Here is a 13,795-nt window from a genome sequence, read left to right as displayed (position 1 = left end):
AAGCCCGGCGGGCACACCGCGAGAGGGAGCCGGAGCGGGACGCGCGGGCGGGCGGCGGGTCGTCCGGGGGGCGCTGACCGGCCTCGCCCGCCCCGCCCCGCCCGCAGAGCCAAGATGGTGAAGGAGACCCAGTACTACGACATCCTGGGGGTGAAGCCCAGCGCGTCCCCGGAGGAGATCAAGAAGGCCTACCGGAAGCTGGCGCTCAAGTACCACCCGGACAAGAACCCGGATGAGGGCGAGAAGGTGCGGGGGGTTGGGGCCGGGCACTGGCGGCGGTCGTCGGCGGGGCCGGGTCGGGGTCCGGGGGCTGGGGCTGGGGGCCGGGGCTGGGGTCGGGGTCCGGGAGCTGGGGCTGGGAGCCGGGGGCTGGGGGCCGGGTCGGGGGCCGGGGGCTGGGGCCGCGGTCGGGTCGGGCATAGGCGGCGGGGGTCCGAGCTGCGGCGGGCCTGGGCTTCCGTCGGGGTCGGGTCGGGTCGGGTGCAGGACTAAGGCTGCAGCGAGGCTGGGGCCGGGGTCGGGGACAGGCGGTGGGGTCCCGGACTGGGGTTGGGGCCCAGGGGCTGGGGTCGGGCCGGGCATAGGTGGCTGGGGCCCGGGGTGCGGCGGGGGTGGGAGCGGGCTCGGCGACAGGCCATGGGGGCTGGGGTCCGGGACAGGTTGCTAGGGCCCTGGGCTGGGGTTGGGGACAGGCGCCTGGCCACGGGCTGCGGGCTGCTTTGGAGGCCGGAGTCGGGGTTGGGGCTCAGGGGCTGGAGCTGGGGTCCTGCCGCGCATAGGGGGCGGGGCCCAGGCTGTGGCTGGGGTCAGGGTTGGTGGCCGGGAAGCCTGGTGGGCACACCGCTGGAGGGAAGTTCTGCAGAAGGGCAGCCAGCAACCCAGTGAACTGAGGCACACGGCACCAGAAGTTTGTGCACTCGCCAGGAGCAACTGGGTTGAACTGTTCCGTGCTCGTCCCTTGACGCACAAACCCCAGGGGTGAGTTTCTCGCTAGGACCTGAGACAAACCCGGTGTCAGTCAGCTGAACCGCTGGCCGGATTTGGTCTGTGTGTCTGTCTCCTGTCAGGCATTGAACAATCACATCTATTAAGCAGGAACGGAGAGATCTCTGCCCAGATACATCATTTTGCGGGAATATTCCAGGTTTTCTGTGACAAATGACCCACAGTTGATTCCAAGTATCAATAATAGGCTGGGAAATTCTGTAATAGGCACCTGAATTCAACTGTTTGCTGTTCCTGGGAACAGAGCCGGCCTCCTTGGGCTCACTGTGCGCCTGACCGGGGACTGGAAGGACCCCGCGTGGATCCTTGGGACAGTCTGTTGGCCTGTCCACTCCTCCCTCCACTTTCTGCCACTTTCTTATAAAACTTGGTGTCCGATGACGTCGGGGAGGTGGACTTCTGTAGCCGCTGGCAGCGCGGGCTGTCACCCTTGAGGCCGCAGGCACCCATCCAGCACTTGGACCTGTGGCAACGGGGCTAGCGTGAGTGCCCGCCTGTGTTCGCTGCCCCGTGCTGGAGGAGGCTCCTTCAGGAAGGTTGGCCGGTGGCAACAGTGATAGAATATTTATATTTAGCCACATGTGCCGAATGTGGCTGTCACAAGCTTAACATGCTTTCCTGCGAGACCGTTTTGTCTTGTCACTCACTCGAATTCTTTCCTCTATATTTAGATGGCTTACTGTAGCTTTGAAAGTCACCGGCGTTCTGCACGGCGCTGGTGTCTCGTAGACGTGCTCCCAAATTCGCCGTGGCCCGTTTCTGAGACTCCCCCTTAATGAGAGCGTAGCCGGGCTTCTCACTCGGTGTTTCAGAGGCAGCCTGGGGGAAAGCCTCCTGACCCCGGTTTCGGGTCAGGTCTCCCGGCACTTTCCAGGACTGAGTTCGTGACCGTGTGCGCACAGCTGGACTGACCGTGCCTTTGCTGTCCCGAAGCTGTTTTAAACTGGACCCGAGGTGTCCCACGTTCCCACAGGCGTTGTCCTTAGAAACCCGTCCCACAGCTTATTTTCGGGCACCAAATGGGTGTCCCGTAAACGAGTCTCTTGATGGCGAAGTCTGGTATGTTCCTCTCTGCCTGGAGCAGGGGTTCCGTGATGTTCCCCCGTCCCCGCCTTCCATGAGGGGGATACGGGGATATGACCCTTCAGTTTGGTTGTTGGCTGAAGCTCTGGCGGGCTGCCTCTGAGCCAAACTCCGAGTCACCGGGCTGGTCTCCTGCACCTGTGCTCGCCATTGCACGGTCACGGGCCTGGTGTCTGGCTGTGGGGGGATGGGGGGGGGTGTGCATGCCCTGTAGGGAGGAGGGTTTTGCAGTGGAGGGGGCATCGGGCGCTCCGTGAAAATTGGGTCGGAGATCACAGGGGGCGAGGAGACTGGACACAATTCATAGAAACTCTGTGCCGTAGGGTTCCCTAGACTCACTCATTCTTCCCCAGATGCCTCCTTCCTGGGCCTCTGGTGTGCCGGGCACACTGCGTAGACCTTGTGTTGTCTGCTCAAGTCTGTGTGCGGTTCTCGCCCACTTGATGTGTCACAGGTAGAGTCTTTATTTTCTTCCCAGGTTTGTCACTGTATTATTAATGTCTCTTCAAAAATAGATGAAGCCGGTCTTTCCGCCCTGCAGGGAGACCGCTAAGATGGCCGTTGGCCTTTGTTTTGGGCCCTGTTGTCCTGTGTTGCTAAGCACCGGGTGGCCGTGCTTGTCATCAGGCGCCCTGTGGAGTCCGCAGTCCCCTCGTCCCGCCAGCTTTCCATGGGCCCTTCTGGAGGGACCAGTAAGCCAGTCCCTCTCGGGCAGGGCTGGGGGCATCTGGACTGCTACCCTGATCAGCTTGAGATGCATCCCGTCTTTTGGCCCATTGCACCGTAAATTTTAGTCTGGATCGTGGATTTTCAAGTTGAAAAATCATGAAAGAGAGCACAACAGTACAGGAAATACCAGAACGTAGAGAAAAACCACCTAGTGCACATCACCCTAACTGCCGTGACGGTGCCTCTTTGCAGGCAGCTCTTTCCGGGGGGATCAGACGTGGTCATCCTGGTACATTTTTTTCTCGCTACATAGTATTTTATCAAAAGTACTTTTCCAAGCTGAGACATCATTCCAGAGCCGTTTTTTTCCTGGCTGCGCAGTAATCTCGTTAAGGTGGCTGGCGAATGATCGCAGACTGAAAGGTGAGCCGGTCGGAGCCCGAGCGTCCAGCAGTGAGGCGAACCTGAACTGGGGTCTAGAGTGCTGCAGCTCAGGAGGGAGGGGCGACGGGCTGGTAGAAGTGGGAGCCCCCTCCCACGTGGGACACGGCCTCCCGGACAGGCCGTCGCTTCTGCTTCCTCAGACTAATCATGGGGTCAGTTAAGTCCAGGTGCCTTTCAGGCATCCAGGATATTTGGTGAGTGCTTCCTGGGGAAATTCTCAGGGAGCATACCTACTCCCTGACACACAGGCCCAGGAACTCGGGTCGGGGGGGGGGGGGGCGGGGAGCGTGGTCTCCCTGCGGCCAGAGCTAACGTCCCGGGCACCTAATCCCCGCACTCTGCTGTGCAGAGCGGCGGTCGTGACTGGTGCCTCCTGCTTTGCGGAAATGCGGAGAATTAACTTAGCAGAAGGTCTGGCTGCCTGGAGTAGGATCTGATGTCCCTTGAAGACTTAATTTTTAAAATTACCTAGTTACTAGCTGTCATTTGTTGATTCGGTACATGTTAGATCTCTACCCGGCATCTGTAACACAAGAGGAAATGTAGTACTTCTGTCGGATTTGCAGACGTGTGTATTTTAAGTTTATTTAGAGAGAGAAGGTGCACACACACTCATGTGCAAGCAGGGCGGGGGCGGAGAGAGCGAGAGTCCCAGGCAGGCTGTGCGCTGTCAGCACAGAGCCCGACTCGGGGTCGAACCCACGAACCGTGAGATCGTGACCTGAGCCGAAATCGAGTCCGACACTCGACCGGCCGAGCCCCCCAGGCGCCCCCGTGTTTGTGGCTTCATAGCACGTTTTCTTTTCTGTGTGTTTTACGGAGGCAGCTGCCTTACGGGATATTCACGTAGAGCCTTGTCTCCGACCGGGGAGTGCCTCTGGAGGGCCGGGACCCCGCGTCCTGTGTGCATTTCTGAAGCCCCACCGGAATCAAGCCGTTCATCTAACGAGTACCGAGTGCCTTCCACACGCCACGCGTCCCTCTGGGTCCCAGCAGGGGACGAAGCTGTCCCAGCTGCAGTGGGGGTTCAGTCTGAGGATACGTGCGGTCTGGCCTTGGCACCCCGTGGCCCGGGCCGACTCACTGTGGCACCGGCAGCTGGCATGAGCACGAGAGGCGGGACACGGGCGAGGTCGCGGCGGTCGCCTCTGCGGAGCGGGCCTGGGGTGTGGCGAGCACGGATGCGCTGGAGATACTTTATATTGTCCTAATTTTATGTTGAAAGCTTGCACACACGGACGGAAAGATGGAGGTAGGAGTGTGAACACGCGCGTTTCGTTCACCAGCTTCTCGCACTGTAAACGTGTCACTGTGACTGCTCTACTGTCTCTTCACGGTTACCCGAAGCTGCACCCAGCGTGAGCTCTCGGCCCAGAAAGTTGGCAGGTCTTGCCGAGGAAAACCCACATCCCCGCACGGATCAGCCGTACGCCTCTCCCCCAAGGAACAAATTCACATGTCTCCACTTGTCCCAGTGTCTTCTCTACCATTGTTCCCCAGTCCAGGGTCACATTGCATTTAGTTTTCTAGAATGTCTTTCAATTGGGGTTTTCTGACATTTTTTTTTAATAACTGGTTGCCAGTGACACAGTTTCGGCAGGAGGGCGACACATGGGGTGCTTCGTCCACTTTGGGGCCTTGGATGTAAACATTGGGAGGCAGATGAGATGTGAGGAGAGAGGTTTTGGCGGGAGGCGAGATGGGGAGCCCGAGGGCAAGGTCAGGAGGACAGATGCGCGGGGACAGGTACATGTGGGGACAGCTGCGCGTGGGGACGGGTGCATGCACGGACGTCTGTAACTGAGTTTCGTGCTAGGGAAGCAGAGAAGCTGCTCCTGAGCTGGGAGGCGGCTGCACCCGGGGGCCGGGGGGGTCGGGGGGGTCGGGGGCCGGGGTGCTGTCGGGTGGTAGGTGGAGCCCCGGGTGGCCGAGGCTGGAGGAGCTCCCTTTGCTCTCCCGAGAGGCCCTGCCACCAGCCCCTCACTCGGTTGGCCCTGTTTCCCGGAGAAGCCAGGTTCCAGAGGGCGCGGGCTGCTGGCGTCGGGGGAGTAGGTGCAGAATGTGTCTGCCGTGGCGTCTGTGATGGTGGGTGTGCCTCACAGAGTCCTCAAACCTCCTCTCTCTCATTGTAATCTCTCTCTCTCTCTCTCTCTCTCTCTCTCGTTTCATCTTAAAGTTTAAGCTTATATCCCAGGCATATGAAGTGCTTTCGGATCCAAAGAAAAGGGACATTTATGACCAGGGTGGTGAACAGGCGATTAAGGAAGGAGGCTCGGGCAGCCCCAGCTTCTCGTCACCCATGGACATATTTGACATGTTCTTTGGTGGCGGGGGACGGATGGCAAGAGAGAGAAGAGGTAAATACTTGTTGAAGACGTTCGGCAAATTTTATAGTTTTCAGATCATACGTGTTATCGGAATCAAGACGGGTTGTGCCTTAACAGGGCACACACATCATGTTTGTGGGTCTCTAGCTTTAAATGGTTCACCCCTTAGCGGGTATCCAGGCACCTGGAATGTCTCGGCACGCGTACCACTGACCTGACACCCTCCAGACACGACCTGAAAGGGAGCGAGTGCACTGGCGGCCAGGAAGGAGGTTCATCTTGCCCTCTGCTTCTCTGTCCTTGGGGTCAGGCCCCTGAGTGCCCTGAGGGACATAATGGCACCTGCTGTCTCTGCCCCCTGTCTGGCCAGGGGCCTTGCGCTCTGTGTGGCTGGCACTCTGCGGTGTGGCCTTGTTTTCTCAGCCCGCTCCAATTTTCCAGGTGACACGATTCACCCCCTTCTCTCTGGAACGTGTTGTGGGTTAGCGGCTTCATCCCCAGGGGCTGCAGGAGGGACCGGCCTTGGCTGAGCGGCCCCAGGCTGCGGTTTCGGATTCTGGGATTTGTTTTTCCACCTCATCCCTCCCACCAGGCTGTGTCCTCTGCCGCCTCTGTTGGCCGTGGTCTCGAATTGCCCCTCCCCCTTCTGGTTCCCTGTCGATGATCTGCTTTGGACCTTGAAACCAGTTAGATAGCCAAGCTTGTTAAAATCCTGGGTAAAATCAGAAGAAGCAAGCTCTGCATTGGGGTTTAAGAGGGGTGGTTTGGGTCGGCAAGAGGCCCTGGGGGAATAAGGGGGTTTTGTTTTTACATCATGACAGACACTGAGCTTCAGAAGCTTGGCTGTCGAGTCTTGAACACAGGGAGCCGAAAATCACACGGAGGTTAGGAAAGTCTCCCCGCCGTGGTCCGGTCCTTCACTTTTAAGGTCCGGTCCGGGTGTGTAGCCGCTCCTGTCAGTGACGTTATGGACACGATTAAAACCGTGGGTGTCCTCACTGCCCCGCGATGAACCACTTCACGCCCTGAATCAAGTTGTGTCTCAAAGTTGATGGCCAGGAAATGGCAGCTTGTCTTGGGGATTGTGAGGGTCCCACGGGCAGCAGGGGAAGGGGGGTCTTGTCTTGGGGAGCGTGAGGGTCCCAGGGTCCCCCACCCCAAAGATGCAGGGGAGAGTTCCCACTTGGCCACAGACGACAGAAGGGCTCAAAGAGTAGAGAGCATTACGCTCGGGGGAGAGTAGAATTCCAGTTAAAGTGCCTAGACTGCTGGTCCTGCCTCCCCTGTGCGGGAGAGGCCCTGTCATGGGGAACAGCAGCGACCCCAGGCCGGGTCCCCCAGTGATCGCTCCGTCCTCGGGGGTGCTGAGAAAGCAAAGACGGGAAGTCGTTTTGTCCACATCTATCAATCACTGGACAGAATTGGTTCTGGCTGGCAGAGGCCCGGAGGGTGGGCCGGTGAGATGGGAGCACCGGGACAGTGAGTGATGGGTGTGGCTCTGGGCTCTGGAGGTGCCCGCATCTGGGGGTCCCGTGGGCACGTTTAATACCATATTCCCAGGTGTTCTTTCTTCCTGTCCTAAGGCAAGAATGTTGTACATCAGCTGTCTGTAACTCTCGAAGATTTATATAATGGAGTCACAAAGAAGCTGGCCCTCCAGAAAAACGTAATTTGTGAAAAATGTGAAGGTAAAAATTAACGTTTGAATGAGTCACATAGGTCTGATCCCTTAGAGGATGAAACGGTTCTGGTTTACAGTTCAGAGGAAAATACTTGGTTTTTTCGAACATAAGGGTCAAACAGATTGCAAACTGGTAGCCTAAGGGCCAAATCTGTGTCACTCTGCCCTGTACGTTTTTATATGGAGTGACTTTTTTTTTTAACACGTTAATTTAAAAAATTTAAAAGTCGGGTGCCTGGGTAGTTCAGTCAGCTAAGCATTCGAAGCTTGACGTCAGCCTGGGTCTTGATCTCGGGGTTGAGTCCAAGCCCTGAGCTGGGCTCCATGCTGAGTGTGGAGGCTAATTTAAAAAAAAAAAAAAAAAAAAAAAAATTAAAGTCAAGATGATTCACCTAACTTAGGGGTCAGCAAACTTTTTCTGTAAAGGGCTAGATAGTAAGTGTTTCAGGCTTGTGGGCCGCATGGTCTCTGGGGACCATTCAACTCTCAGTGCGCCAGCAGCCGTTGGCATAAATGAGCAGACGTGCCCGTGTTCCAGTGAAGCTTTGTAAAACCAGGCAGCTGGGCATAGTTCACCGCATCTTGAGTTTTTTATTTTTTTTATTTTTTAATGTTTATTTTTGAGAGCGAGAGAGCGGGAGCAGGGGAGGGGCAGAGAGAGGAGGAGACAGAGAGTCCGAAGCGGGCTCCAGGCTCCCGGCTGTCAGCACAGAGCCCGACATGGGGCTCGAAGTCACGAACTGTGAGACCATGACCTGAGCTGAAGTCGGGGACAGTCAACCCACTGAGCCACCGAGGCACCCCACGAACACAAGTTTTAAAAACAGGATTTTTCAAGAAAAATAGTATCTGGTGACCTCGGACGCACGTTGTCCTGAGTCAGCCGAGCTGGGGAGCCACCCCTCCAGTACTTGCAGCCGGGCCCACTCGGCCACCTGTGGGCAGGCGAGAAGAAGACATGGCTGAGGAAGCCCAAGGGATGAATTGGCTTGATGTGGCCGGGACCGCGAACCTTTGCGACCCCACGTTTACGTCTGGATGCTACCCGCTCCGTTAGAATCGCCCAGACTCTCCCCGTTGCTCTCCGTGACTGTAAACAGTCCAGTCCCCCCATGTCCCCCGTGCCCTGGTGCCCAGCTCTGCTTCCTGCCCCCCAGGTGTTGGCGGGAAGAAGGGCTCTGTGGAGAAGTGTCCCCTGTGCAAGGGCCGCGGGATGCAGGTGCACATCCAGCAGGTCGGGCCGGGCGTGGTGCAGCAGATCCAGACCGTGTGCGTCGAGTGCAAGGGCCAGGGCGAGCGCATCAGCCCCAGGGACCGCTGTGAGATCTGCGGTGGTGCCAAGGTGACCCGTGAGAAGAAGATCATCGAGGTACACGTTGAAAAAGGTGAGGCCGCCCAGCGCCGCTCGCCAGCTGGAGGCGCTTCTCCGTGCCGACCGCGGGCGCGTGCTGGCGTCGGGAAGGGAGGTCTGTGACGCTGCAGATACTCGAGGGACCCCGGATGTGCCCGGAGCCCTCTTGCCTCCTCTCGTCCCCCCAGGTCCCCCCGTCGTCCCCTTCACCTGTCTGTTTGCTTGCTGAGGTCTGCTCCCTCGAGACCCAAACAACCCCCTCTCTAGGGCTTTCCAGCGCTCTGAGAGTCACTGGACCTTGATTTTGGTCAGTTGTCCTCCCGCCGTCCTCTAGCGATTCCGTTAGAGTCACTGGGAGGATCCTGGCGAACGTGGGCCGCGGAGCTCGTGCGCGTGGGGCCGCGTGCTCCTTCTGCACACGTCCCTCTGCTGCCTCGGATCCTCCCCGCCCCCGCCTTCCCCTGCCGTCTGTTGTGCCTGCGCCATCGTTAGAAGGCCTTTTGCATGGTTAGCGGTTCTCCGTGGATTATTCTGTGGATTCCTAATCTGGTGAATATATGCTACATGAGAGATGAGACCAAAGTGCACAACTCAATACCCAGACTGACAGGTGTTCTTAAAGGACTTCTGTTCAGGCATCCTGAACCCTGTGTCCGTGTGCACGCAGCCCCAGAGCCACGCCCCACGCGTGCGGCGAGAAGACCGCGTGTGCGCGGTGGTGGAGGGCATCCCCGCTGCGCCATGTGGTGGGGTGGGGGGCGTGATCCCAGCCACCGCTCTGGTTCCCTCCAAGTTGGGAGGTTTGATGAGTAAAACCCCCAGAGGACTCTGTGCCACCTTCACAGCTCTGTAGGAAGCATGGTTTTGAAGAGAAGTGCTAATCAGAAAGGATGATGTCTCACAGGTATGAAAGACGGTCAAAAGATACTGTTTCATGGAGAAGGAGATCAGGAGCCTGAGCTGGAGCCTGGCGATGTCATAATTGTGCTTGATCAGAAGGATCATAGTGTCTTTCAGAGGCGAGGCCACGACTTGATCATGAAAATGAAAATTCAGCTTTCTGAAGCCCTCTGTGGCTTCAAGAAGATGATAAAAACGCTGGACGATCGCGTGCTCGTTATTACGTCCAAGGCAGGTAATATTTCGGAGGTGTGTCCGTCCCTGCTGTGCTGACCGCGTATGACATTGCTGGCCGCTAGCCTGGCTTCACGCTGCGGGTGGGGGACTTCCGTCACGCAAGTTAGCGTGACTTCGCTTTCCCTAAGGTCAAAGTCCTCGCCAACGACTTGGGAATTTTGTGAATTTTTAAAATACTCCCCTAGAAGGAAAGAGTCGGGGGGAGGAGCCTCAAACAGGAATCTTGAGGTCCAGCACTGTCACTGGGACCTGCCCACTTAAGCTTTTAAAAATTAGTTTGGTAAGAAAACAGCTGACAACAGGCTGTGGCTGGCTCATCACGTGTCCCCGCAGCCGCTGCACTGTCGACTACAAGTGGGAGACGTTTTAAAGTAGAAATTTCCCGAGAAAAAGACGTTGCCTGTCAGCTTAGCCACGGACGCTCCCACAGACCTGCCCGTCTGCACACACGGGGGGCCCTCCCAGGACCACGAGGGTCCTGCAGGGCCCGGGGGGCCCAGCTCGCATACGGACAGCAGGCTCGTGTGGGCAGCAGGGCGCCTCGCAGGAAGGGCTGTGGGAGGACGGCAGGGGAGGGGCTGGGCCAGGGACCATCCGTGTCAGAGCACGTGTGCACAGGTGTGGCCAACACACCCAGGCTCCCTCCACCCCGTCGGGCCGTGAGCAGAGCGGCATCCGGGGTTTAGGGCTGCAGGGGCAGGCTGGGGCTGGGCTGGGACCCGCCTGTCCAAGGGCGGTGGCAGCCGGCACTGAGACCCTAAGGTGCGGCATAGAGAGGGGACCCCAGAGCTCCCTGCCGGTCTCCCCTCTGCCGGCTCTCGCTCACTTCCCTCTGTGGCCTTGTTCTGTTTCTGTCGCTTTCCTCCCCCTGCTCTGCGTCCCCCTTCTGTCACAGAAGCGTATGGAATTAGATAGCCAAGCCTTTATCAGAGTTTTTTCTTTCTGAACTTTGTGTTTGGAAACAATTTCAAACCAACCAGAAGTCGTAAAAGTAAAAACAGTACAAGGACCCCCTACGTGATTTGCCCATTGTTAACATTTGACCGTTTGATCGTTTGTTGTGTGTGCGTCTGCACATAATCAGGCCCCACAGCGTAAGGTGACACTTGCGACTCCTCCCCAGGTCCCGTTCCCCCTGGCTTGGCTTGGCGGGAAAGGCTGAGGCTCCCAGGGCCCCGGGCTAGCAGCGGTGAGCAGGTGCGGGTTCATGACCTGCTCACAGGGCCCCAGCTGATGGCGGTGCCGCTGGGCTGGCGTCTGTGTCAGCTCCGGGAAAGCTCGTCCTGGGCCACAGGGTCGGGGGTGGGTGACATGGGACCAGGCCCAGGGAAGGCTACCCCCACCCCCCACCCCCGCCACCTCCCTTAGTTACAAGGAAGGGCCGGGGCTCCGGAGAGCCATCTGCCGGAGACTTCGCTTATTTCTTTCTGCATGTTTCTTCTTTTCTGCGTCCTGTCCTTGTTTCTTTTACCGTCTCTCCTTGCTCGGGCTTTTTTCTTGTGGCTTCGCTGCTTGCTTCTCCTCCTGTTGCCGGAGTGCGGACGCTAGGATCCGCGAGGAAGGTGCCCCGGGAGCAGCCCACTTGTCCTCTGTCTGCCTCCTCCCGCGTGTGGCTTCCCGGCCCCCAGTTGGAGGCGGAAGCGAGAGGGGAGGAGTGGAGACAGAAGAACTTGCCACCAGACAAGCCCACGGGAGGCCCCGGGCGGGAGGGCCCAGAGGGGTCTGCGACACGCTGCGCGCGGCCTCCTCGGGCCGCTGACAGCGTTTGGTGTCTCCTCCGCCCCGTTACTCCTTGTTTGTGCATTCGCGTTACTGAGCCGAGGAGCTCGCTTCTGTGGGGACCCGGCTCCTTCCTTCCTTCGCGTCAGGCGGGAGATGGCGTGCGAGGCTCGGGGGGCCTCAACGCCCGTGGTGCCTTCTGGAAAAGTAGCCGCGAGACCCCAGAGGCAGGCGGGCGGGTTGGGCTGCGGACACAGGCGCCCCCTCAGACTCGGGTGTTCTGACTCCCGCTTCACTTTTAAACCGGCCCCTTATGACGGGGGGGGGGGGGGGGGGCCGCGGGGCTGTAGTGCCGCCAGGGTGCTAGCCCCCCCCCCAGGCCACCCCCGTCTTCCTGCTTCCTAATGGAGCCTTTTGTGCGGCAGGGGAGGTGATAAAGCACGGGGACCTGAAGTGTGTGCACGACGAGGGGATGCCGATCTACAAAGCGCCCCTGGAGAAGGGGACTCTGATCATCCAGTTCTTGGTAAGTTCCCGCCTGTCCTCCGGGCCTGTCCTGGAGGTGTTGGGGTGGGGGGGGGGAGCTGGGCGGGAACCAGCGCCGCTCCCTCCGGCCTCCCCTCTACAGGTCACCTTCCCCGAGAAACACTGGCTGTCTCCCGACAAGCTCCCCCAGCTGGAGGCCCTCCTGCCCCCTCGACACAAGGTGAGGGTCACGGACGACATGGACCAGGTGGAGCTGAAGGAGTTCGACCCCGGCGAGCAGGGCTGGCGCCAGCACAGGGAGGCCTACGAGGACGACGACGACGGGCCGCGGGCCGGGGTGCAGTGCCAGACGGCGTGAGCGGCGCCCTGAGTGTAAAGTTGGCACGATGAAAACGGCATCACCTCCCGGCCCCGCGTGTGGCGTGTCCGTGTGTGTGTCCAGCATCCTCAGCTGCCGAGCGTCGCCTTGGTTCTGTTGTTCTTTTGGTTGTAACTTAAGTTATAGCTTAATTTATATTTAAATGTTCTGAGTGTGAATTACCTCTGGTCTGCATACGGGATCTGTTCATTTCCATTTTCAGGAGACTTTTGCGATGCCGGTTGGCCTCACCGACACTTTGTGCTTCTGGTCGCAGGGCAGGGACCAGGGGCCTCGTCTGGGGCTGCCCCTGTGACATCTCCAGATCCAGATTCTTGAGGGCCCTCAAGAACAAAGGCACGTCCGCGGGCTGGACTGGGCTCTCGGGCCGGGCTCACGCCGCGTGGGCTGTGGGGCCAGCGTGGTGGCTACTGTCCCGTTGGCTGGAATGGGGTGCGAATATGGCCGTCTCCTGGAAGCTTCCTGGCCTTGTGGGGTCCGTGTTCCAAACAAAGCACCACCATAGCTGTTTGCGTGTGACCCCACACCTTGTTCTCTGTGGTTTTAATGATTTTTTGTTGACCATCTTTGCTATGCCCCCACCAAAGTGCTTTCTGTAAAGAGAAGGAAGCCCTCCCGAGGGCCCCACATCCTCCGGCAGCAGCGGTGGGGGAAGCCTGGTGGGCCGGCCTGGGCGCCAGGGCCCAGTCGCCTCTTCCCAGACCCGGCTCCCTGCTCTTGTCGGCTGCGTGGCGGAGGGCTTCCTGCTCCCGTGATGCTGCTTTGGCGAGAAGCGCGCGGACGGGCTCTGCCGCGCCTGCGGCGTGGGCCACCGCTGCAAATGCTGGCCTGCTCCGAGGGACGACAGCTATTGCTTCGCTCCCAGCAGGCCGACCGCAGCTCGTGTTTAGGGTTGCCTCAGGCTCTAGCTGTTCCTGGCCCGGTCCTTACGTGGCGGTCAGGAGAAACTGTCCCCTAAGCCGCTGGGCGGGCTAAAGCCGAGGCCGCTTGGATGTTCCACCCTCCTGGGTTCGGCAGAAGCGGAGTTTGCCACGGACCGGGGCCGCCCCCAGCAGGGTCGAAGGGCACAGGAGTTCTGCGGCAGTCAGGACAAGCGGCTGGGGGGACCAGGCATTGCTGGCTGAGGGGGGGGGGCGGGGGGGCTGGGCATAACTTGATCAAAATAAGGAGAGCGCGAGCCCCCCTCACCCCAGGCCTGCTTTGACCACTGGTCAGGACAGGCCTAAAGCCTCCTTTTCCAACTCAGCCTGTGTGGAAATCCATTCACAAATGGACCACGGTTCCAGGGTGTTGTTTCTGTGCTGTGACTCCCCCTGCCATTGAGAACTGCTGTTGATGGGGCACAACTACGTCCAGCCCCTTCCTTGGCGCGTCAGTGGGATCTGGAAGGTGTTGCTTAAAACGTACTCCACCTGTACGCTTGTCATTTTACAATTAAAACTGAGCTGGTATGAGGGATGCTTCTGGTTTTTTAAACGATCTCGAGCTCAAACGAGGGGTGTTAAGTGCCTCAC

At 58.9% G+C, this 13,795-nt stretch overlaps 1 protein-coding gene across 1 annotated transcript in view; it reads left to right on the top strand.

Annotated features, from left to right (window-relative positions):
- The window catches only part of DNAJA4 (DnaJ heat shock protein family (Hsp40) member A4), a 14,795-nt gene extending 1,059 nt beyond the window's left edge, over positions 1-13,736 (top strand). Inside the window, exons 2-8 of the mRNA XM_040493426.1 lie at positions 108-246; positions 5,378-5,558; positions 7,112-7,216; positions 8,367-8,594; positions 9,465-9,695; positions 11,842-11,942; positions 12,045-13,736. Of these exons, the coding sequence (XP_040349360.1) occupies positions 108-246; positions 5,378-5,558; positions 7,112-7,216; positions 8,367-8,594; positions 9,465-9,695; positions 11,842-11,942; positions 12,045-12,260 (1,201 nt within the window). The 3' untranslated portion in view covers positions 12,261-13,736. The remainder of the gene's footprint in view (positions 1-107; positions 247-5,377; positions 5,559-7,111; positions 7,217-8,366; positions 8,595-9,464; positions 9,696-11,841; positions 11,943-12,044) is intronic.
- Positions 13,737-13,795: the final 59 nt, after the last annotated feature.

The sequence above is a fragment of the Herpailurus yagouaroundi genome, unplaced genomic scaffold (genome assembly GCF_014898765.1).
Source record: "Herpailurus yagouaroundi ecotype Mexico unplaced genomic scaffold, PumYag 185, whole genome shotgun sequence".
Classification (NCBI taxonomy): domain Eukaryota; kingdom Metazoa; phylum Chordata; class Mammalia; order Carnivora; family Felidae; genus Herpailurus; species Herpailurus yagouaroundi.
This window is presented reverse-complemented; position numbering and strand designations above follow the sequence as displayed.